Source organism: Carcharhinus amblyrhynchos, chromosome 26 (genome assembly GCF_965287045.1).
Source record: "Carcharhinus amblyrhynchos chromosome 26, sCarAmb.v2.hapA, whole genome shotgun sequence".
Classification (NCBI taxonomy): Eukaryota; Metazoa; Chordata; class Chondrichthyes; order Carcharhiniformes; family Carcharhinidae; genus Carcharhinus; species Carcharhinus amblyrhynchos.
The window spans coordinates 37,359,428-37,386,126 of NC_137349.1; the positions used below are offsets into that span (position 1 = coordinate 37,359,428).

The window sequence follows — 26,699 nt, forward strand, 5'->3', positions numbered from 1 at the left end:
GGAAACGGAGTGAGTCGCACAAGTGTCTGCAATCGCTAATAATACCCCCCATAACAAACCCCCCACAACAACCCTAACCCCCACAACAACCCTACCCCCCCCCCAACAACAAACCCCCCCACAACAATCCTAACCCCCAGCAACAAACCCCCCCCACAACAATCCCAACCCCCACAACAACCCTACCCCCCCCAGCAACAAACCCCCCCACAACAATCCTAACCCCCAGCAACAAACCCCCCCCCACAACAATCCTAACCCCCACAACAACCCTACCCCCCCAACAACAAACCCCCCCACAACAATCCTAACCCCCATAACAAACCCCCCCACAACAACCCTAACCCCCACAACAACCCTACCCCCCAACAACAAACCCCCCCCACAACAATCCTAACCCCCAGCAACAAACCCCCCCCCACAACAATCCTAACCCCCACAACAACCCTACCCCCCCAACAACAAACCCCCCACAACAATCCTAACCCCCAGCAACAAACCCCCCCTACAACAATCCTAACCCCCACAACAACACCCCACAATAAACCCCCCCACAACAACCCTAACCCCCACAACAATCCTAACCCCCAACAACAAACCCCCCCACAACAATCCTAACCCCCAGCAACAAACCCCCCACAACAATCCTAACCCCCACAACACCCCACAATAAACCCCCCACAACAACCCTACCCCCAAAACAAATCCCCCACAACATCCCTACCCTCTCACAACAACCCCCCCATAATAACCCCATAACAAAGCCCCCCACCAAAACCCTACCCCCAAAACAAACCCCCCACAACACCCCTACCCCCCACAAGAACCTCCCCACAATAAACCCCCCATACAAACCCTCCCAGAACAAACCCCCCACAAAAACCCTACCCCCACAACAAACCCTCCACAACAATCCCAACTCCCACAACAAACACCCCCTCACCTACCCCCCCACCTCAAAACCCCCCACAACAAGCCCCCCCCACAAGAACACTAACCTCACAACAACCCTACTCCCAAACAAGACACCCATAAACCCCCTTCACAACAATCCTATCTCCCACAACAAGCCCCCCCACAAGAACACTACGCCCCACAACAAAGCCAACCCCCACAACAAACCCCCTCTCAACAACCTTACCCCCCACACCAAACACTCCACAAAGCTCTCCCCCTACAACAATCCCCCCACAACAATCCCCCTAACAACTCCTCCACACAACTCTACTCCCCACAACAAACCTCACTACAACAAACTCCCACAATAACCCTACCTCCACAACAAGCCCCCGCACAACAAACTCCCCCCACAACAACACTGTCCCCTCTCCACAAACTTCCCTTCTCCCTTCCAAATCCCCCACCCCTTCCCAAACTCCCACCACAACAACCCTGCTCCTCACAATCTCCATAAAATTCCCACCCCCTTCCACTTTCATCCCCACTCCCTCCCAATCCCCCCACAACCCTACCCGCCCACAAACCTCCCCTCCCATAACATTCCCATCCCCACCAAAACTCATCCTCCACAAATCCCCAGAACATTCTCAACCCCTCCTACCTTCATCCCCACTCCCTCCCAATCATCTCCCATAACATCCTCACCCCTTACCAATGCCCCCACCTTTATCCCTACTCCCTCCCAATCCCTCCACCTTCATCCCCACTCCCTCCCAATCCCCCCAACAGCCCCTGCCCCCTCCAAAACATCTCCCATAACATCCTCACCCTTCCCCAATCCCTCCACCTTCATCCCTACTCCCTCCCAATTTTCCCACCTTTATCCCTGACCCCATTTTCTCCCACCTCGCAGCTTTCCTTCTACCTCCATCACTCACATTTCACCTCCTCATCTGTCGTCTCCAACCCCAACCTTTCCCTCTGACTCCCAGTCTCTCCCTCTTGCTCTGTCTCTCCATCTTTTCTTTCTTTCACTTAACCTCTCCCAGCCAAACTTCCTTTCTGTTCATCATTCCTTCCCGATCTCACTCACCCCATCCCATCTCTCCCTCCCAATCTCCTTCTCACTCCATCCCATTCCCACTCTCATCCCATTCTATCTCTCCTTCTCTCTCACCATCCCATTTCTCCTTCTCACCCCATTCTATCTGTTCCTCTCTCACTGCATCAGTCCCTCCCTTTCATTCTATCAGATCTTTCCTTCCGAATCCCTACCTTGCTCCATCTCTCCTTCCCACATTTCCTCTCTTTTTAGATTTCCAGCATAAGAACATAAGAAATAGGAGCAGGAGTAGGCCATCTAGCCCTTCGAGCCTGCCCCGCCATTCAATAAGATCATGGCTGATCTGTCGTGGCTCAGTTCCACATTCCCGCCCTCTCCCCATAACCCTTAACCCCTCTCTTATCAAAAACAATCCCCTCTCTTATCAAAAAGCATCTGCGGTATTTTGTTTTTATATTACACCAGTTACTTGTTGCATTAAAATTTTTGCTGTTTTCAGGGCTTGATGCAGCCCACTCCAATGTATGTATTGCATTTCTCATAATGATGTAACTATTCTGACAATTTTTAGTGACCCATTCTGAAACATGAGGTGGAGATGTCAGCATTGGACTGGGGTAAACGCAGTAAGAAGTCTCACAACACCAGGTTAAAGTCCAACAGGTTTACTTGGTGTCACGAGCTTTCAGAGTGTCACTCCTTCTTCAGGCGAGTGGAGAATTGGGTCCACAAAATGGCATATATAGACACAGACTCAATTACAAGATAATGGTTGGAACGTGAGTCTTTACAGGTAATCAAGTCTTTACAGATACAGACAATGCAAGTGGAGAGAGGGATAATCACAGTTTAAAGAGGTGTGAATTATCTCAAGCCAGGACAGGTAGTAAGATTTTGCAAGCCCAGGCCAAATGGTGAGAGTTACACGTGTTGTGACATGAACCCATGATCCCCAGGGCCTAATTCCCACTAGAGAGGATGGCAAAATAGCACTGAGCAGGCCACCACACATGCGCCATTCAGCACCGAGATCGGCACATGTGCAGTGGCCCCACGCTCCTGGCCTCCCAATTGCTGGCCAACCCCTGCATCACTGGACATGTGACCCCACCCTCCCATTGCCCAATCACTGGCCACCCTGAATATGTCCAGGCCAGCCTCGACCCCCAATCCCACCTCGATCCCCCTCCCCGCAACCACCAGCCCCCACCCCAATAGCCAGCCCTGCTTACTGGCCTCCCTCCCTCTGACACTTAGCCCAAATGCAGAGTGGCAGCAGGCTCCCCCCCCCCCCCCCCAACGCCGATGGCTCCCAGAGGCCCCACCCTCATGGCGCTGCCCAATGTCCCCAGCCATGGGCACTTTGCCCCTTTGGCAGTGCCAGGGACCCAGGCTGGCATTGCTCAGGGGCACCCCTCTGGCCCCTGACCCTCTGGGGGGGGCATCGATTGCCCCCATTCACTTCAGCCAAGTTGGGCCACCAGCTCCCTGCAAGTGGGGAGTTATACCAAACCCCACTAGAATAAAATACTCCTGGTCGGGGCAGGGGGAGGGGCAGAGAGACGAGCAGGTCCAAAGACTTCAGTCCTGGGCCCAGTAATGATTTTTAAGTTGTAGTAAAATATGGATTTAAATAATTTATGCAGCTCCGCACCGACTTCTGTGGAGCTGATGGCTCTGGAAAGCCACCTGCTGGAGACACGCAGAGGCCATGGGACCCAGCAGGGACCCGCAAAACAGCTTCTGCTAGAGGCTCCCGGCCTACTACGCTACAAATACAGGGGGAAATCGCCCCCTACAACTTTCAACTAGAAACCTTACACTTCATTGGTTTTGCTGGAGGATCATTTCTGTTTATCAGTCGCCGTGCACTATCTGCTGTGTGGGTGCGTCTTCACTCCAATGCATCTTCTCTTTAGCACAGCCTGCATCACCCACTTATTCCAGTGCATTGACTTAAGACAAATATAACACTAAACACACAGTTCTGAGCTGAAGAATTGATGCCAACTCCTAGTAGGAGTATAGCCTAAACATGCAATTGTTAGCTCAAAAATGGAGAAGTATAGGTCTAAACGTGCATTTGGGCATAATTAAATGGGGATTTGTCTTGTACCTTTGGTCAACTTATACACCATGACTCTTTCAGTCTCACTGTCAAAATCTATATTCTATTTATTCTTATATTTTTGAGTAAAATGCTTGTTGATTCCCCGTTGGCTTTGTATCACAACAAAGTTTATCACTTCAGCAAGATCATCGATTCCCTATTGCACGCACTGGATTCTGTTATAAGAATTCAGATTATACTTTACAACCAGGCAATAGGTAAGACTGTAGGGAATGCACAGTGTCTTACATTAACCATTAAAGTGACCGTTTTTTTAAAATCATTCATGAATTGTGGGTGCAGCATTTATTGCCCGTCTCTGACTGCCCTTGAAATGAGTGGCTTCCCAGGCCATTTCAGAGGACACTTACGAGTGAACCACATTTCTATGGATCTGGAGTCACATGTAGGCCAGACCAGGTAAGGGTGGCAGATTCCCTTCCCTAAAGGACATTCCTGAATTAAATGGGGTTTTTACAACAATTGACATTGGTTTCATGGTCATCATTAGACATTTACTTACAGCTTTTTATTGAATTTAAATTTCACCATCTGCCGTGAAGGATGTGAACCCAAGTCTCCAGAGTATAACCTACTCCATTAAAGTTGTAGACCAATGACATTTAAAGCATTGATACACATACACACACAAACACTCATATAGATCCACAGTAAATAAAAATACAACTGTTTTCATTTGAAAAATTTATTATAAATGTTAACTGTTAAAGTATCAAACAGACCTTATTGATCACTTTAAACATTATGGTTATAAAATGTTAATACTTTCTCTGATAATACCATATTACAATAGTGTTTGGAGATAGGTAATAACCGCTCTATGAAGCTTACAAAAAACAAGATAGATGTATATTGGGAAAATGTTTTAATACATGCACCTTACGTATAAAGGTGTGGTTGGATAGTAAACATTCATTAAATGCACGAGCAAAACCAGGACTGAACCACAGCAGTTTAGTTCAAACCTAAATACAAGCCAGATCCAAATCATCATTCCCCCACCCCATGCACCCTACAACATTCATAATTGGTGTATTTCATTTATCTCACAGTATTTCCAACTTTGTGTTAAATGAGTGCTGCATGTGTTTAAAGGTCAAGTACATTTATAATATAATTACAAATGATTTTTCCTATGGAACTTTAGTGTTCATTTAAATAACATGTAGGTGAGTTTAGTTGAAACTTGCCAGTAATTTACAGGAGGGAATGAGGGAACCCAGCTTCCAACAAGCGGCCACACACGAGACTGCGCAGCACTGCTGGTGCTTGGTCCCAATGCAGGTGATTGCCTCTCCTCCAACAGTGAGGAGGACACAGTCATCTGTAGGGTTTTGATTCTGGAATTGAAGTTGGAAGAACAGCCTAGTCTCACTGCAGCACCTGCCTGTAGTATCTAAACAGCAAAGACTTTCCATTTTTCCTTCAAATGGTGCTTTTGCAAATAGAAAGATGACCCCACAAGATTTATATTCCTTTTGGTTAGAAGCTCAGTTTCTGAGTTTAGCAAGTGGAATTCACTACCACATGGTTTGTTTGAGGCGAATGGCATGGAGGGAAACTAGAAAAGTACGAGGGAGAAGGAAAGCAGAATATGTTGATAGGATTAGATGAAAATGCGAGGAGGCTTGTGTACAGTATAAACAGCAGCAGAGACCTGCTGGGCTAACAATGTTTACAAATGCTCTACATGTGTTGAATTAAATAAATCCTTGTTACTAGTATCAATCAACTTGTACCAACAAATAGGAAATAAGTTCAAACAAAATAAATGTGAGCTCAATGAGTTTGTGCCATTTCAGCAGCCAATAAATACCAAATATCAAGTCTATGAGCGTTGTATCAAAGTAAGGATGGGACTATCCACTGAAACACCTTAGCCCCACCTTATACAGGAGATGTGGGGAGGGATGGGGGAAATGGAGAGCAAAGAGAGGTGGGAGCAAGCCATGATATCCTTGATAGGAATGTATACAGTAGCTTTCACTGGACCCTCTGCTACATGATAGCGACTCAGGTCCTTATAAGAAACCTTCAGCCAAGTTATCGAGTGATATAGAAACCTATCACAGCTTATCACACATCTAGTGGAGAGGAAAACAGCACTCCATGAACTTCCAAACTACATCTTCAGCTGGTGCAAGAAAATCTTCTAATTGAAACCTTTATACAGGGGGACATTATAATTACTTCCTGAAGAGCCAGTGACCATTTTCCAAATCTTTAATTACCTCTGCTGGGGCCCGATGCTGTTGGCAGTATTTCAGAGGGCAGGTACAGCTATAGTACAACACAAACTATCAGTCAGGTTCCAGAGAACTCCGGCAGCTGAAATCCCAGCAATTATTGACCTCTGGCTGAAGGTTTCTGTAAGTTTACTGAACAGGTCTGTCGCTAAGTGATGGATGACTCATTTTGCCAAGTTAAACATTTTCATTGAATATATTTAAGTCACGGGTAGATAGATTTCTAATAGACAAGGGAATTAAGGGTTTATGGGGAGAAAGCGGGAAAGTGGAACTGATCCACTTCAGATCAGCCATGGTCTCATTGAATGGCGGGGCAGGCTCAAGGGGCTAGATGGCCTACTCCTGCTCCTATTTCTTATGTTCTAACATTTCTAGTGGGCTTAGAAGTATAACGGGAATGACAAAATTTAGGGTCCTTGCAGGAGGTACTACATCTGGTTCAGTAATTTGCAGAATGTTCTTTAACAAGTCAAATGGGAGAATTGCTTCAGTCAGAAATTAGATATTCTGTCCTGGTGCCTGTTTAAAGCCCCAGTTTGAGGTATTAAGACAAGGCCCAATTTGAGAGAGCCATATACCACAATAGTCCCAATTCTGTCATACACAACTTCTACCAGTATAAAGGTAGCTGGGCTTACAATTTAATCCCCAACATATTTATACCATCCTTAATTAAAATAAGAAGTGTTCATAAGTATGCAAATATCTAACATAAACAATTCCATGATACCAACATGCAGCTTAGATTCCAAAAGAAAGTCCATCTCATTCTCCCTGACCACCAACTGCATACCCTCACTGCAGTGTATGGACTCAATGGAGCTTCCTGTAGATAACATATGGGTCATAACGCCAACATGAACCCAGATCCTGAGCTCACATCCTGGCACCACATCTCAATAAAGAAAATGACAAGAGCCACTATATTTGTGCTCGGACATAATGAAGAGTTCGACCTGAATTTAAATCTGAAGATACAGAGGAAACATTTGAGATTTACCATCTCAACCCATTCTCCTTCCCTCGCTCCAAAAGCGAAACTAATCCAGTCATCTGAAGTGCAATTTACGCATTTGTGCCCTCTCCTCCTTCAGCCACAGCATGTCAACCATGGAATTAAGAACAAGTCAAATTTACTCTCCCTGCTGGAATGGTGATCCATTTAACCATGTCTAAGACAAATGTAACTGAGCAGACTGACATTACTAGATAAGGGGATTCTCCTTCAATAAGCGAGGTTGAAGAATGGCACATTCAATCATATTTCAGTTCCATTGATTACACTGCTTCAGCTGTAATTGCAGATAAGGTGGGAGTTTTTATTTTAATACAATTGGTGAAATCTCACAATTTTAAACAATTCATTAAATATAGAATATTCTCCGATCAGTTTTTATAATCAATTTCAGACTGAATGAATTGCACTCTGATTACTGGGCACATTTCCGAGCCTTGGACCCAATGGGGAAATCCCATTTAAATCAGATACTGCTCGTTCCTTACATTTACAGACATTTAAATATTTGCAGAGGTGAAATTGGAATAACATTTTCCTATAAGTGACAGGAATGTGTTTGTTTATACTCTAATCCCAATCTTCTTCTCAGCCTGTCCTTCAGGATCAAGGACCACTTGTTTTTACTCCAATTCGATGGGTATGGAGATGGCTGATGGTCCAATGTGCAGACTCTACCCACATGCTAGGAAGGCAGTGTTTGAATGGTAGCTGGAGGTTGATGTGTTCTTTCTAATGCTTTCACTGCATCTCTGCATGTTTCCAACAAAGTCTGTTCACTGCCTTCCCACATGAACCTTCGCCATTTTGGTCAGTCACAAGCCAGGGTCTCCCATGATCAGGCAGTAAGCCCAATGGATAAATGATACATTGAGGGGATGAGAGTGCATGAGGAGTGGTAGTGATGGTGAGCGAGTTGTCCACAGCAAGCAAAAGGATGTCCTACATAGTAACTGAAGCCCCACTCATGCTCAAATACGGAGGTCCCCATATTAAGCATGGCAATGCCCCCTGGAATCACAGTGGCCTCCAGTGATTGGAAATAAGCAAGATTCACCAGAGAAACCCAACAGCAGCAGAGACAATGCCAACAGCAGCATGCAGAGTTTGTGGAATAATCCACTGGGAGGACACCGTCCTTTCATGGTGCTTTCAAACTGGAATGTCATTCAGAATTGGCAATAAGCCCAAACTTAGATGCATAATTGAAACAAAATGGAGTTGCTTCTGAAATCTGATGGCTGAAGAAATGGCTGAAGAAACTGCGAAGCCATCTCACTCAGTTTGGCTGGCCTCAATTCAACTGGTTTGTACGTGGTTTCTTAAATTCTTTAATAAAATTGTACCTAGCGCATTTCCCCAAGTCGGCTGTCGTCATTAATGCCTCCTTGCATTCGCTCCTGTTCTACGGACTTCAGGAGCTCCTCAACCCATTTCAGTTCTGCAGCCAGTGCATCGTAACGGTTTTCCAGCTTTGTGTACTTTCGTTTCAGGATGTTGGTGGACAGCATTGTCGATTTGACTTCATCTTGTGCTTGTTTTCTCAGGGATTCCGTTTTCCGCATTTCGTTCTTAATGTGCCCGAGGTCCTGGCTGATGCTATCGTTTTCTTCCTTGTACCAAGATTCTTTCTCATCATAAATGGAGACAAGTGCATCAATGTCCTCCTTGAAGGACTTCTTGTTTTTCACCAGCTCCTGAATGCTTTCGTCCACTGCGTTGATTTCTTCCAGGACTTTTGAGAATCTCTCAAAGTTGACATAGGTATTGTTTGGAGGCATGCTCGAGTGGGACTTGATTGTGTATTCCTTGAGGCGTGTGGTCTTCAGTCTGCGACGCTCTGGCTTCTTGCTGTTATCTTCACGTCTCACATTTCTTCTCTTGATCACCTTTACAGAGTGGAGATAAAATGAATAAGATTAATTTGGTTCATTTTAGAGTTAAACGAGACCTACAGTGCTGTGGGTACTCAACAGTACTGAGCCTAGCATGCTCTGCTTATATAGATATACCTGTAATGTTGGCTGGCCTCCAGTCTTGCATTCGACATAAACTTAAGCTTTCTGTATTTTAACTCATACCATTCCATCATCACTCCACGCGCAAGTCCTTCATGGTTTTCTCCCATGATCTCATCCCTTCCCATCTCTGTATCTCCTCCTGACCTATAAGCCTTAAAGTTTTTTGCTCATCGCACATGGTGTTACAAGATGAATCACATTACTTGAGAAAAGTTGGAGCAGTTCACCACTGGGAAAGTGGGAGAGATTAGTCCAGAGTTAAAGTGATTGAAAAAATAGTCAGAATTTTTTTTGTGACAAGGAATCATGTCAGCATAGCACTTTTGGTGACTGCAAATGTTTCCAAGGTATTTTACTAGGTGGAATTATTAGACTTCATTTAAACCTTTTGTTTACCTCCCATTACTATCAATGATGCTGAGATGCCTGATGCTACTCATCTGATGAAGGAGTAGCACTCCAAAAGCTCATGATTCCAAATAAACCTGTTGGCCTTTAACCCGGTGTTGTGAGACTTCTTACTATTACAATGAAGATTATGGGCCAATACTATTGTTCGCTGACCTAATGCCAAACGCCAATTCATCCTATCTTTGGCTGAACCAGACTTTTTTGACCCTAGGATGGAGTTTCTTATCACGTTTCTGTATAATCACTAAGAGCAGTTATTTTCACCTCTGTAATACTGCTCATCTCAACCTCAGCTCATCTGTTGCTGAAACCCTAATCCACGTGTCTGGATTTGACTATTCTAACACACACCTGGTTGGCTTCCCACATTCTATCCTCTGTAAACTTGAGGTCATCCAAAACAATGGTGTCCATATCCTTAATCACCATGTCCTGTTCACATACTTGCCCTGTGCTCATTGACCTATATTGACTCCTGGTTAAGCAAGGCCTCCATTTTTAAATTCTCATCTTATTTTCAAATTTCTGGACGGTATCACTCCTCTGTGTGTTTGGAATCTCCTCCAACTGCAGTCTAACCCTCTGAGATCTGCACTCCTCCAATTTATGTGCATTCACAGTTATAATTGCTTCACCATTGGTGGCCATGCCTTCAATTGCCTGAACCCTAAACTTGAGAATTCTTATACACTTCTCTGTCTCTCTACCTTGCTCTCCTCCTTTAAGATACCTAAAGCCAACCTCTCTAACCAAGCTTTAAGCCATCTGATCTAATATCTCCTTATATGACTTTGTTTTATAATACTCCTACAAAATGCCTTAAAATGTTCCATTACAATAAGGCCATTGTATAAATGGAGACTATTGCACTAAATTTGCCAGAGAATCACAGACTAACTTTCGAAAGTATATCTGTTTTTCAGGAACTGGAAAAATAATGCCTGTTCTTATAACTAATTAAAGACATTGGGAGGCATTTTCAATTTGTGAAGTGAACATAAAACTCATGCTGCAAATCAGCTAAACATGATGAAACCTGGGGTGCATTCCCAGAAATGAAAAAGTAGCTTACTGTGTCTTCATGTCTACTGTCAATCAGTTCTAATGTAACCGGGGAAGCAATGGTCATCAACAGGGGGAAAATGGGAAATAAAGGCAGCACAATTGTAACTCTGCTCAGTGCTCATGAATTGTGCTGTCTGCTGCATGATTTTCTCTCATTCTGCAGCCAAACTCAACACTCTCCGGCCCGCCCGCCCCGGGCTATCTCAGGACTGTCCCCATGATGTGATGTTTACACGCTGTGTTCAATCCCTCCCTCCTCACCCAGCAGCTCACACTCTGGCACCACATTCAACAAAGCCACAAGTCAGCACATTGCACTGACACACCCACAATCCACACTGTCAGAATCAATAGGAAGCCCGTTCTCTTACTGTTGTTGCATTTCAAATACATCTTTGCCAAAGTGGAGCTCAGCAACAAAACTAAAATAGCTGAATTCCATGATCCCAGAGCTTCTGGCTCAATGAGGAAGAAAACACACAATCTAGTTCCTGGGAATGAAAAGTGGCAAATAGATAAAGTGTCCAAAGGAGAACATCCAAGGAGCAGTGATCACAGAATCATAATCACAGATCTCAGTGCCCATGTGAATAGATCCCTGAAAGTTGGCACCCAGGTTGATAGGGTTGTTAAGAAGGCGCACGGTGTGTTAGCTTTTATTGGTAGAGGGATTGAATTTCAGAGCCATGATGTCATGTTGCAGCTGTACAAAACTCTGGTGTGGCAGCACTTGGAGTATTGCGTATAATTCTCATCGCCGCATTATAGGTAGGATGTGGAAGCATTGGAAAGAGTGCAGAGGAGATTTACCAGGATGTTGCCTGACATGGTAGGAAGGTCTTATGAGGAAAGGCTGAGTGACTTGAGGCTGTTTTCGTTAGAGAGAAGTAGGTTAAGAGGTGACTTTATAGAGGCATACAAGATGATCAGAGGATTAGATAGGGTGGACAGTGTGAACCTTTTTCCTCAGATGGTGATAGCTAGTATGAGGGGACATAGCTTTAAATTGAGGGGTGATAGATATAGGACAGATGTCAGAGGTAGGTTCTTTACTCAGAGAGCAGTAAGGGCATGGAATGCCCTTCCTGAAATAGTAGTGGACTCGACAACATTAAGGGCATTTAAACGGTCACTGGATAAGCATATGGATGATATTGGAACAGTTAGGTTAGATGGGCTCTAGATTCGTTTCACAGGTCAGCGCAGCATCAAGGGCTGTAGGGCCTGTACTGCACTGTAATGTTCTATAAGGTTTAAGTCAGTTATGGCAAAGAAGTTTAAAAGTTTATTTATAAGTGTCACAAGTAAGCTTACATTAACACTGCAATGAAGTTACTAGAGCAATTCAGGATAGAAATAGTTAAATCAGGAGAGACCCAACTTCATTGGGGTAAGAACAGGTCTGGCATGGGAAAATCAGAATCAAAGGTTGGAAGGCAAAATTGCAATACAACAGTGGGCTGCCACAGGAGATAATTCTGGTGCAAGGTCGATTGCCCCAAGGTAATAAGGCATAACAAACAATAATTTTGCAAATCCTTCTTAGATACAGGATGGGGTCAGAAGAAAAGGATGCAAGGATAAGCTCATCAACTCCAGGCCAATTAGTGTGACCTCAGAGATGGGAAAGATTTTAGAAATAATTAGAGACAAAATTAACAGTCACTTGGACAAATGTGGATAAATTAAGGACAATCAGCATTGATTTGTTAAGGGTAAATCTTGTTGAACTTAATCGTGCTTTTGATAAGTAATCGAGAGGGAGATGATGGTAATGTGGTTGATGTAGTGTACGTAGACTTTCAAAAACGTTTAATGAGGTGAACATAACAGCCTCATCAGCAAAGTTAGAGCACTTGGAATATTGGAGACAGTAGCAGCACGGATACAACTGATTGAGTGACAGAAAGCAGAGTGATATTGAAATTTGTTTTGCAGTGGAGGGAGGCTTGTGATTGGGTTTCACAGGGATTGGTGTTGGAACCCCTGCTACTCTTGATATATAAATGACGAGACTGAAGGAGACAGGGCAAAATTTCAAAATCAGCAGATGACACAAAAATAATCAACTGTGAGGAGGATAGTGACACATTTCAAGAGGACATAGATAGATAGGTGGAAAGGCTGGACAAATGGCAGCCGAAATATGAAATGATTCCATTTTATAAGGAGTAATGAGATAAAATATAAAGGTAATATTTTAGAGTTGGTGTGGGAGCAAAGGGATCTCGGGCATATTGTACAGAAAGGCAGGGCGGGTTGAGAAACTAGTTAATAAAGCACACAGGACTCTGGGCTTTATATATTGGAGTATAAAGTACGAAAAAATGGATTTATGATAAACTTGTATAAAACATTGTTTTGGCCTCAACTGCAGTTCTGGGAACAACGCTTTAGGAAGGGTATGAAGGCATTAGGAATGGCACAGAAAAGATTCACTACAATGGTTCCAAGGATGAGGTGCTTCAGTACGTGGATAAGGTTGGGGAAGCTGGAGTTGCTCTCCTTGGAGAAGATTAAGAGGAGATTCAAAAGCAGGAGGGATCTGTACAGAGTAAACAGGGTGACCTTTGACAAAGGGTCATCTGGACAAAACGTCAGCTCTTTTCTCTCCTTACTGATGCTGCCAGACCTGCTGAGATTTTCCAGCATTTTCTCTTTTGGTTTCAGATTCCAGCATCCGCAGTAATTTGCTTTTAAACAGGGTGAAACCGTTCTCCATGTTTGAAGGATCAAGAACCAGAGGACACTGATTTAAGATGGTTATCAAAAGAAGCAACAGCAACATGAGGAAAAGCTTTTATATTTTAAACAGTGCGTAGGGTCTGGAATGCACTGCCTGAGAGTTTTGGACGCAGAGTAAATCAAAGCCCTTTAAAAGGGAATTAGACAATTATTTAGTCAAATAAGAAATTTGCTGGGCTATGTGGATAGGAAGAGGAGAGGGACTGTAACCATCTATAGTTCCATGATCTATGACAAGCACCTCATAGGTGATTGGTTTACAAACAGCAAAATGTGGGAATCTGAACTTCCACACTAGACAATGTTGGCGTATCTATGTTAGAAGGAAATTAATTATTAGATGAATAGAGGATGGCAGCATGAAATAAGATTACCTTAATCCATGGATGTTCCAAACTGTCACCAATTGTCATTCTTTTCCTAAAAGGAAGCAAAACATATGAAATTGTAAAGGATTGCTGGATGGTCAAGCCTTCGCATTTATTTTTTCCTCCCCCATTTTCCTTCATTCACAGCATGTTTCCCAATCAGGTGTAGGGCCTTATGCACTACCAGTATTTCCATGTGTACCACCAACGTCAACTCCCCCATTACTAGTCAGCACAAAGCCTGATTCAGTCTAGGTGGTCAAGTTTTGCCTGAATTCCAACTATTGGTACAGCTTAGAACTGAGCTTGGAGATGAGTTTAAGAAACCAGCATCTCTGGATCCAAACTAAATTAAGCGTCCAATTGTACAGATACCTGGCCTGTCCTGTGTTGCAAGGGGGCAAGTTTGGAGGTTGGGGAGGTGACAGACTGCCAATTCTGAATAAAATTATTTTCATCCTTAGAGTAAAATGACAACTGTTCATTCTACCTCTCTACAGGTACATTTGACACTTACGACTATCATGAATTTGAAAAGAAATAATTCTTACTTTGGGTCTTTTACCAGAAGCCTGCGGATGAAGTCCTTTGCCAGCTCACTGGTGTTACTGAAATATTCCTCATCAAAGTCGTAGTTCACAGCAGAAATATTTGTTAGGGTTTCTTGTTTAGTTTCACCAAGGAATGGAGAAGCACCGCTCAAGCTGGTGATGGGAAAAAGACATTTCGGTCACTAAGTATTTACCAGCAACATGCATCATTCAGCTGGCTGGTTCTTTAGTCCAAAGTGGAGGTGAACGTAATTAACTCAATTCATCTCACCCAAGGGAGATTTTTACATATTAAACGATTTCTTATAACAACCAAGTAATAGATTTCTATCCAAAATTTAGCAATGATGTAATCATACATAAGGCACAGTTTAAACAGCAAAATCGGAGTATGGTAGGTAATATTAACATTTAACACTTAGCTCACCTCAGATTTCAAAGGCTGAGGAAGACAAGAAGATCCATCACTAATTATTGCATTCCACATAAGCAAGAATAATATACTAGCTAATTAGTCATCACAAGCTATATAACTCAACATTTTCATACCAACATCAGCATTCACTGTAGCTGAGGTTTAAAATCAGACCATATACTTGAGCCCATAAATAGAATCCCTACAGAAGGAGGCCATTCAGCCCATCCAGTCTGCACTAACCACATTCCCACCCAGACCTTATTTCCGCAAGCCCACATATTTTTATCCTGCTACGCCCTGACACTAGGGCTAATTTAGCATGGCCTGTCACCTAATCCACACATCTTTGGACGGTGGGAGGAAACTGGAGCACCCGTAGGAAATGCACGCAGACACAGGAAGAACATGCAAACTCCACACAGACAGTGACCTGAGGCCGGAAGTGAACTCGGGCCCCTGGCACCGTGAGACAGCAGTGCTAACCACTGTGCTGCCCAAATTAGTTTACACAAAATAATTTTGTTCCTCTTCAAAGTATTTGCAGTAAAAATCTTTCTTGTATGTCAGCATATGTTTTTTTCCATCCAACATTATCTAAAATGTGCTTTATTATTAGGGTGTGCCTCGATATTTCAAAATATTGTTTTACGGAGTTAACCCTTGTATTATTCTGTTATACACTTTGAATGCTAATCTACAAATTTTTCACACTTACCTCAATTTAATTGCCTGTTGAAAATTCTGTGGAAATTATTTAAGATTCAGCTATATATAGATGGTAGACAAGCTGAGATTGTTCTTATTGCAGGAAAGATTAAGGAGGATTTAAAAGAAGCAAATTATTGAGGAATTTTGATACAAGGAGGGAAGCGCTCTTTTCACTGGAAGGAAAACCAGCAGATTTTTTAAATTCTTTCAGGGCATATGGATGTCACTGGCTAAACCAGCATTAATTGCCCATCTGTAATTGTCCTCAAGAAGGTAATTTAATGTTTTTTTTAAATCAGTATCACAAGTAGGCTTATATTAATACTGCAATGAAGTTACTGTGAAAATCCCCTAGTCACCACACTCTGGTGCCTGTTCGGGTACACTGAGGGAGAAATTAGCACGGTCAATGCACCTAACCAGCATGTCTTTCAAAGTGTGGGAAGGAACTGGAACACCCAGAGGAAACCCATGCAGACATGAGGACAACATGCAGACTTTGCACAGTGATCCAAACTGGAATTGAACCTGGGTCCCTTATCCTGTGAGACAGTAGTGCTAACAACTGCGCCAGCGTGTCATCCCAAATTTGGGAGATGGAGCAGTAGTTTGCAAGGACAGAAAGAATGAGGGCATCATTTTGGTGAGGAAGCAATCAAGGCCGTTTGAAAGGGAGAGGGATAATACCCGTGAAGGAATTATTTGACATCATCACTATATCATTAGCATTTACTTTAAATATTCCTCCCTCTTCTGAAAAAGCTGCTTTCAACCTAGGCTCAGGGACACAGAGGAAACATATCTGAAGACTATTCAGGGCAACACTGCACCACAGGAATAGAGGCTAAATTGGACCCAACGTTTGATCAATTACTGTGAATTCTTGGTGTTCTAATGGTAGTCCATAACACAGGTTAAAATCCCTTCCAGATTTGATGTTATATTTGTGTTAAATTGGCTGAATTCAGACAAGGCTAATACTTAGTCACTGCAATTGAATTCAGCAACCCCAGAGCAGGAATGGTAGCAAAAATTCAACTGACCAGGTCACTGCTCCTGACCTCCCGCTGAAAAGCATTTACTTGAGAGGTTGGGTGTAGACAGGGTTAAATTTGGTTGTTTCCCTCAGAGTCAAATAGTTAATGGGAGCGAGGTGTTGTTGGTGGTGGGCTAGGTGGTGAAAAGGCAGGAGTTGGAGGAAAGTGGGTCAGAAAGGGAGGGAGGGAGGCTGAGAGGCAATAAGAAAAAAACTTAAATTTATATATTTAAAAGAATGGTAACTGGGATAAACAGGGCTGCTGCCGCCCTATGGACTGAATGTCAGGGGAGGAAACAGATCTGTACAAAATCAAAAAGCTTTCACCTTATTGCAGGATGCGTGTCAACTCAGTCACAATCTGTGGTTCCTGAAATACTTCACAATCAGAAAAGACTACCTAATTATTTCAATTGTCTGCAAAGAACGTGCTTCGACAAGACCATCTAGGTTACTTATGGAGCAGAATTATAGGCTGAGTCATTCTATATTCTTCAGGAATTCAGACATTAAGAACTATATCACTGACATACTTACAGAATATAGGTGATCACACCAATGCTCCTGTAATTGAAACAGAAAGATATTGCTGAGTTCTGGGACATTTTGCAAACCATAACTTTCAATACACTGATATAATCAATAGTAGGCTTGTGTGAAGCTCAGAGTAAAATCAATAACAAAATGAACTCAAAGGAAAGCTAAGGTCCTACAAATGGCACCAAGATAACTTGGTGATCGTACACTCCTCTTTCCAAGGTTAGCAATGAAATGAAAACATTGGGTAGATCAGTTTACTGGGTCCTAGCAACCAAGAGAAGCTATGTTATGGAAAGTCTTAAAAGAAGCCATGCATTAAAAATGCGATCTCAGCAGAGTTCAGCCCATCTCTGACATACTCACATCCACTTAAATCTCAAAAACAATTACTGCAGTGTAATATAGAACATATTCAGTAGTTGTTCTTGCCATCAGCTAACAATGTCATCTACAAACAGATTACAAGGTCAAGACATAGCCAGCTTCAGGTGTTATGCCTCTTACAGTTGGATAGCCTACGTTCAATGGTTAGTTGCAAGACATACAGCAAGGCAGTCAAAATGTACGAGTCATACTGCAGACTAGGTTGGTGTCTTCAGGCAGAGGGAAGCTGAAGATAAGGGCAGGAGAAGGAAATGAAAAGGATATATCTAATTTTAAAAAAAAGCAATGGCACATTTCATCAAGGGAATGAGGGTAAACATACCACATGTCTGCTTCCAAAGCCAAAGGCTCATAATTTACTATCTCAGGAGCTAAAGGAAGGAAAAAAAAGTGTTCAATGTGCAATTAAGGCAAGAACAGCAATGTGATCCTAATGCTACAAAGGCATAAAGAGGGGGAAGAATAAATAAGTTAACAACTGTAGTGTGAACATTTCATTTTTAAAAACCAATATCATGAACAGTAATTGAGATTAATCTAGCATTTTATATTTCTCACCGCTCCCTAATAGCACCAAGCAAGACCATTTCGATCACAGAATTTGTGAAATGCCCTAGATGTTTTAGTCAATTTAATGGCTGCTTCCATGCCTGAAGGCCTGAGTCATGCTGGCTCTCTGCGGAGCAATCCAGTTAACCCCATTTCCCCATTCGATTCCTGTAGCTCCACAAGTTTACATCCTTCAAATACCCATCAAATTTCCTTTTGAAATCATTGATGATTTCCGCTTCCATTCCCTTCGTCGGATGAGAGTTCCAGGCCATTAACACTCGTAGGAAAAAGTTCTTTTTCATATTGCCTCTTGTATCTCTTGTTCAACACATTAAATTTGTGTCTTCCAATCTTGCACCATAAGTTAACTGGAACAGTTTTGTTACCTCTATCTTATCTAAACTGGTAATAATCCTGTACGTTTCTGTCACATCTCCACTCAATCACTTTTGCTTCCACATCAACTTTTTCAACCTAATCTTGTAACTAAAATCCCCCATCTCTGGAACCATTCTGGTGAATCTCCCTCCCTCCCCCAAAAAGTACCTTGACATCCTTCCAAAATTGTTGTGACCAGAACAGGAAGCAATACTCTAGCTGAGGCCAAACCACAGCTTTACGCATTTCAGCAAAATCATAACTCTGACCAGTAAGTAAAGGCAGAAAGACTACATTAAGATCCCAAGGGGTGTTGACAAGGTGGCTGTGGAGAGGAAGATTCTTCTTGTTGGATAATTTAGAACTGGGGATCACTGTTTAAAAATGATGGAGTGCTCATATAAGACAGAAATGAGGAGAATTTCTTGTCTTAGAGAGTCATTAATCTTTGGCACTCAAGGCACTAGAAGAAGAGTATTTGAATACTTTTAAGGTACAGCTAGATAAATTCTTGATAAGCAAGGGGGTGAAATATTATCGAGGTTGGTGGGAATGTAGAGTTGAAGTTACAATCAAATCAATCATAATCTTAATAATGGAGCAGGCTCAAAGGGCTGAGTGGCCTACTCCTGCTCCTAACTGGTACTAACATGATCACAGAATTGAAAGAGGCCATTTATCCTGGTGTTTCTTCACTGGCTTGCTGAATGAGCAATTCACTTTGTTCCATTCCTCTGCACTCTTCCTGTAACCCTGGGCATTCTTCCTTTTCAGATGCAGGCTGATCAAAATAAAGGAGTGCAATGTTCTTTTCAAAGGGTTAGCCTTGAATATGGGTAGGGGAACGTGAGGGATTTTGAAGGATAGCGAACCCAGGAAAGACAGCATATCGAGTCGAGAAGGAACATGCTGCCCATTGGCAACAATCAAAAACACCGTTAAATTCCAGATGTAATTAAATAGACGTACAAATAGTAAAAGGAAGAGTAAGGCTGAATATGGACCTAAAAGAGGATTTATGCGTGGAGGCAGGAGCAGAGTACTGAATGAGTACTTTACACAATCCTTTACCAAGGAAGAAGATACTCTTCAAGAAGTAGTGAAAGAGGAGGGAGTTGAGACGATTAATAGGTTAAAAATTGATAGAAGTATTAAACAGGTTGGATTTACTTATTGTTGGTAAGTCACCAGCACTGAATGAGATGCATCTAAGGATACTGAGGGAAGTAAGGGTGGAAATTGCAAAGATATGAACATAATTTCCCAATCCTCCTTAGGATTTCCAATACATTTAGGAGCAGGAGTAAGTTACTCAATCCTTCGAACATCCTCTGCTATTCAGTAAGGTCATGGTCAATCTGGCTGTCTCAACGCCACTTTCCTGTTTGCCCCTAAACATTTAACCTCTTTGTCTATCAGAAATCTGACTCAGTCTGAAATACATTCAATGATCCAGCCTCCACAACTTTCTCAGGAAGAGATTCTGCCAGAGGACTGAAGAATTGCAAATATGTTTCCACTTCTTTCGAACAAGGACGTAAGGATAAGTCCAACAACAACAGGCAGTTTGATTAACCTTGGTGATAGGGAAGAACTTAGGAACAACAAAGTGAAAAGTCATTTGCATATGGATGAATTAAGAAAAGCCAGCTTGGACTTGTTCAAGGCAAATCCTGTTGAAGTAGCCTAGTAGAGTTTTGATAAGCTCACATGGAGGGCAGATCAGCATGATGCTGTTGATGTCACGTACATGGGCTTCTAAAATTTGATAAATTACCACACATCAGACTAGTAAACAAAAGTTAGAACTCTTGGAATCAAAGGGATCAGTGTTAGGGCCTCTGCTATTCTTGATATATATGTTCATGATATTGACTTGTGAGCAGCGTTCACTTGCAAGTGACACAACACTTGGAAGTATTGTAAACTGTGAGAAAGACAATATTAAACTTCAAAAGAATAGTGGAATGCGCAGACAAGTGACAAATTAAATTTAATTCAGGGTAGCGCGAAGTGATTCATTTGGTAAGCAGAATGCAGAGGGGCAACATAAAATGAAAGGCAGAACCTCTAAAAGAGCTGCAGGAATATAGATCCTGGATAAATATGTATACGGATCTCTGAAGATGGCAGGGCAGATTGAGAGTGCAGTTAATAATAACCCTGAGTTTTATAAATAGGGCTACAGAATACAAAAGCAATAAAGTTATGATAAACCTATTTAATACACTGGTTCAGCCTCAACTGCTCTACGTGTCCAGTTCTGGGCATCACATTTTAGGAAAGATGTGAAGGCATTAGCAAGAATGTACATAAGATTCATGAGAATGATTCCAGGGATGAGGAACTTCAATTACAAGGACAGATTAGAGAAGCTGGTGTTGTTTTCCTTGGTGGAGAAGGTTGAGTCGAAATTTGGTAGTAATATTCAAAATCATGGGGGTCTAAAGAGAGTAGATTAGGAGAAAATGTTCCAATGTTAAAGATCAAAAACAGAGTACACAGATTTCAGTGTTTGGTAAAAGAAGCAATAGTGGTGTGAGGGAAAACTTTTTTATGCAGCGATTCATTACGATCTGGAATGCACCATCAGAGTGTGTTGTGGAAACATCGCGATTTTCAAAATAAAGTTGAATCATTATTTGAAGAGGAAAAATTTGCAGAGCCACAGAGAAACAGTCAGGGGAGCGCATTGGTGGATTGCTCTTGTAGACAGCAGCACTGACACAAGAGGCCAATGGCCTCCTTCTTTCCTGTAACCATTCTACGGCTGTATGTACACTGACATCACCAGCTTCATTTCACCACCCGTGTCTGCATGGGTTTCCTCTGGGTGCTCCAGCTTCCCCTCTGCCATCCAAAGATGTGCAGGTTAGACGGATTGGCCATTAGTGTCCCAAGATCTGTCTGTTAGATGGATTTGCCATGGCAAATGTGTGGGTTTATGGGAAAAGGGTGAGGAAAAGGGCCCAGGTAAGGTGCATTGTCAGAGTTGGTGCAGACTCGATGGGCTGAATGGCTTCCTTCTGCACTTGTAAGGATTTTATGATTCAGTCTCCAAAAAAATCTCAATTTCCTCACTACCTACTCATCTCCTCTTCCAGGCAACTCTGAATTTGAACCAGTTCACAACTTTGGTGTCATAATTCACCTGATATGAACCTCCAGCTACATATTCGCGCCATGACTATGATCACTTATTTTCAACACTGTAACAGCTCCTGATTCATCTACTGCCTCAGCTCATCTGCTGTTGAAACCCCCAGCCTTGCCAATGTTACCTCCACATGCCCTGCAGGCTGGCAACCCATTCGATGGTGTTCAATATCTTAGACAACTAACTCCTCGCTTCAGAGTTGGTGTTGACAAATTACACAAATATTTGTGCAGCTTTTGTGTTAGAGCAGATTGTTGGATAGCTAAAAAATCTCCCATACTGACCAAAAAAATCAAACATACTGACCAACAAACTCAGGGGTTCCAAAGATGTTTTTGAACTCATTCCCGTCCTCAATCTTGTGTGCAATACCAAAATCAATCAACTTGATGCGGGGATTGGGGACGTTTTTATCCAGAAGCATAATATTTTCAGGCTAAGAAAGATAAACAAAAGGAAAATTAAATCATTGAGAAAAATTACTGTGTATCCAGTGTGTAAAAACCAGAAAGAAGATTCCTGCACACTAACATGTTAAGTCAGCTCAGGCTGACATAACAAATATAATGACAAAATTCAAATGACATTATTTCCCTTCATCCATCCGAAACCCTTCTTACCAATTTGAATTAGTTAGTTCACTTTCACACCTCTATTACCATTAGTTAAGTTTGGACAAAGGGTACAACATACTGAATTATGAAAACTTTCTGTACAATTCACACACAATGCAAACAACTATAATTGCAACATTTATGACAATAGCGAGATTCAAATGTCTCAGTACCTATGGACTGCTGTTATTTATAGATGAGAGGTGGAGGTCGTAAGCATTTGCTTAAAGGTTGAATCCTTGCCAGGGAGAAAGGGGGAGAGGGAGAGATACAGGACTCGTGATGCATCAGTAGAAAAGAAGGCTGAAACCCCATGTTATATACTGAGATAATTACAGTTCCTTACCATACACAAGTTTACACGTTTACAAAGGGAGAATGCGGATTCAAAAAGGACAGCAAGGTCTAGCTTTGACAGCACTGTTCAGCATCAAAATTATATGAATGATAGAACAGAACAATGGCTACATATTTGTCAATATATTATCACTAAGACTATCTGTCAATTTTGTTTTTCACTTTTGACTTGGACAAAAGTTTTGCTTTGGCATTTATCTTAGGAGGAAGAATAAGAGAATGAAAAGGCTGAGAGAGATCAGAAGAGGGTCTGCATTCCCAAATATTTGAGATGTGCAGAGGCCTCAACTTTGTTGAGTTGGTTTGTGAGACCACGAAATTGAAATCCATGTATTGCGGTCTTGTTAATTAATGCATTAAACAATTTTTGGATTGTTGTGAAATATGTTACAGGAAATTCTGGTCGGGTAGTTGTGAATGATGAAATGTCAAAACAAGATGGTAATTGGTTGGAATGATACTGAAACATAAGGAAGAGTGTTTTGTGAAATATAGAGAATGATAGAATCCGTACAGTGCAGGAGAAGGCCATTTGGCCATCGAGACTGCAACAACTCTCCGACAGAGCAGCTTACCCAGGTCCACTATCCCTGTAGCCCGAAGTATTTACCCCACTAATTCCCCTAAGCCACACACCCTGGGACACTAAGGGGCAATTCAGCATGGTCAATCCACCAAACCTGCACATCTTTGAACTGTGGGAAGAAATCAGAGCACCTGGAAAAAACCCATGCAGACTTGGGGAAAACGTACAAATTCCACAGTGACCTGAGGCCAGAATTGAACCTGGGTCCCTGGCGCTTTGAGGCAACAGTGCTAACCACAATGCCACCATGCTGCCCAAATTTATAAAGCATATATTTTCAATTTTTGAAGTCTTAAAGCAAATAAGTAACAGGCCAATATAGTCAGTACCCACATAAATTCATATTGCTTTCTTCTGTAATAGAATAGGGTGGGTTGCATAGATAAATTGAAGGCTTAGATTAAGGAGGTGGTTATTTTTAAACCAGAGTACAGAAAACTTCAACTTTCTGAGTGAGTTGCTGCAGCAGGGCAGCGAGGCCTCTGTACAGCTGAAACATTTGGGAATGCAGACCCTCCTCTGATCTCTCTCAGTCCTTTTATTCCTCCTACTAAGATAAGTGCAAAAACAAATCTGTTCTAATAAATTTTCAAGAGGCAAATGAAGTTGGGCTTCATTTTAAGCACCCCATTACAGAAAGGGCAGGAAAGAGCTCAGCAATGTATGGTGTAGATTCACCAGAACAATATCAGGTACGGAAGACAATAGTTAGCAGGAGAATCGGGATGTTGGGGCTAATTCTACTGTAGCACAGAAAACTTAGCAAAGATACAATAGAGTTTAAGACCTGATAGTGAATCGAGAAATATTATTTCCTCTGGACAGGAAGTCAGGATCACTGGTTTAAAGAGATTGTGTGTGAAAAGAGGAACTCCCCACGTGGGAAGAGATATTCCAGTATGGAGAGCTCTTCCATAGAGTGGCTGAGACAAGCAAAGCTGCATCTTTTACAGGCCGAGAAAACATTTAAAGTGATCAATTTAGGAAAGCACTTTGTGGCTGTTTTAGCAAAGGGCTAACAAGCACAAACTGAGCCAAGAGGAATCTTCCTATGCAGTAAACTTCAGTGGTTCCATCTTACTATAAGACACTAGACTCTATCACATTTCTTTTCCTCAGATCTGCTGAGGTCCCAACACTTCTACAATCTCTGGCATCTATGTACGACTTATGATATGTGGGTAGCAAATCACTTGAGTGAATATTGTGTAATATGCGGCACAGCATTGTGTAATATGCGGTTAGCATTGCTGCCTCACCGCACCAGAAAGCCAGGTTTGATTTCTGGCTTGGGTCACTGTTTGCTTTTGCTGCTGCTGACTAGGGGATAAAATTGGCAAGACACTGGGAGAACTCCCAAGCTCCTCTTTTACACCCACCCGAGCAGACAGAGTCTCAGTTTAATGGCTTATCCAAATGGCAGCACCTCTGGCAATGCAGAACTCTCCCAGTACTGCACAGAAGCCAGTCTTGGGGATGTGCTCACATCCTGGAGCTTGGATTTGAGCCCAAGACAGGAAGAATGGGCCCTGTTTTGTCAGCTAGGATCTGTAATGTCTGTCTTGTAGGGACTTTAATTGGGCCAATTTGGTTTTTTGGTTGGAAATAAATAAATAAATGAAATCCTTGAGGGCAGCTTGAACCAAAACCTTCAGGTTTAGAGGCGAGTGTTATCACTGCACCTATGTTGTTTCAGAAGTAATAAAGGTAATATGAAAACTTGTTCCAAGTGACACCATCCCTTTGGCTCCTTAGTTACATGGTCCACTTTAGGGTGAGAAGGGAAACAAATCACATATTGCCAAGTTTGCAGGTCAGCAGTTATAAGAACCAGATGGAGCCTCAGGGCCAGTCTCCTGAAGGCACCTGAAAGGAACTACTTAGAAATACTAAAATCAAGCAGCATCTGCAGAGGGAGACAGTTAATATTTTAGGTAATGATCTCTTCGATAAGCTAAAATGTTAATGCTGCTTCTCCCTCTACAGATGCTGTCAGAACCACTGACTATTCCCAATATTTTCTGCCTCTGTCTCAGATTTCCAGCATCCGTACTGTTTTGCTTTTATCGTAAGGTGTTTAACTTGACTTACTATGAGGTGACTGCCTAATTATCATTAGAAAGCAGTGGTTGAATCATAGTCCTATTACTAATACGAAACAGCCGGTGAACTGCAGGGAATGATCAACCACCTACTGAATAGCTGAGTCCTTCCCTCAACCAAGACTCAACATGCAGTTGTCCAAAACAACAAAGTACCTATTGTAGCAACATTAACATATCGATATGGAAAACCATGGAGATAATGGTCAAAACTGAAAAGAGACAGAGAATCGAGAAGCAGTGAGTAGTGTCAGCAATCTTTGGTTTTAAGAATCTACTGACGATACGGTTGCATTATTTTTATAATACATCTCATGTTGTCTTTCAAAGCCACTGAGATACACAAACCATACCTTGAGGTCAAAGTGAGCAATCTTCTTCGAATGCAGGTAGTGTACACCATCCAAAATCTGCTTGAGAAATTCAGTTGCCTCCTCCTCAGTCAGCGACTCTTTCTCAGCTAGAAAATCAAAGAGCTCCCCTCCTGACACCAGCTCGAGGATGAGAATAACATCTGTCTTGTTCTCAAAGATATCGTGCAAAGTGATGATGTTCGGATGCTGAATCTCCCTCAGAATGTTCACTTCCCGTTCAATCTCCTCAAGGCTCACCCCTCGACGGCTGGAGGACAGTCGTCGCTTCTTGATGAACTTGGCCGCATATTCAATATTGGTGCTTTTCTCACGACATTTCTTCACAATAGCGAATTGGCCGCTGAGGGAATAAATAGGGGAGGATGGTGATTAGCTTGGACAGAGTGAGAGAGGCAAAAATTCAGAGCACCATCAGCATTCCAGGGACCAGCAGATACTACCAGAAGCACACAGCCTGTCCATCAGCACCTGATAACAAATAGACCGGTTTATTTTTTCTGATCAATGTCAGCAAGCATTTCATTGTGCAGCTATGGGACAGTATTTATAGATCAAACATCCAAAACACACTTCTGCAAAACTCTTGTCCCCTTGTGGATAGGACAGAGTCTAAGAACATAGGAACATGAGTTAACCATTTAGGCCTTCCACCACTAAAGCTCTAACTCCAGACACCCACATTTGCCCCACATTCCTAATAATTATTAGCAGAAATCTTAAATCTCGGATTTATAAATTTTTAAAAATGTTACCACTTTGTCTATCGAAGTGTTTCTAATCTTCGCTCCCACCAGGCCTGGATCTACTTTTTAGGCTATGTCCCATGTCCTAGATTGATGAAGGGGCAATGTTCTGAAAGCCAGTGGCTTGTGCCACCAAATAAACCTGTTAGACTTTAACCTGGTGTTGTGAGACTTCTTACTGTGTTTACCCCAGTCCAATGCTGGCATCGCCACATCTAGATTGTCCATCCA

At 42.4% G+C, this 26,699-nt stretch overlaps 1 protein-coding gene across 1 annotated transcript in view; it reads right to left on the bottom strand.

Annotated features, from left to right (window-relative positions):
* Positions 1-4,763: 4,763 nt before the first annotated feature.
* dapk3 (death-associated protein kinase 3) overlaps positions 4,764-26,699 on the bottom strand; it is a 41,109-nt gene continuing 19,173 nt past the window's right edge. Inside the window, exons 3-9 of the mRNA XM_080212578.1 lie at positions 25,705-26,065; positions 21,999-22,128; positions 17,928-17,976; positions 17,219-17,245; positions 14,520-14,672; positions 13,975-14,020; positions 4,764-9,247 (exon numbers count right to left, since the gene is read on the bottom strand). Of these exons, the coding sequence (XP_080068704.1) occupies positions 8,705-9,247; positions 13,975-14,020; positions 14,520-14,672; positions 17,219-17,245; positions 17,928-17,976; positions 21,999-22,128; positions 25,705-26,065 (1,309 nt within the window). The 3' untranslated portion in view covers positions 4,764-8,704. The remainder of the gene's footprint in view (positions 9,248-13,974; positions 14,021-14,519; positions 14,673-17,218; positions 17,246-17,927; positions 17,977-21,998; positions 22,129-25,704; positions 26,066-26,699) is intronic.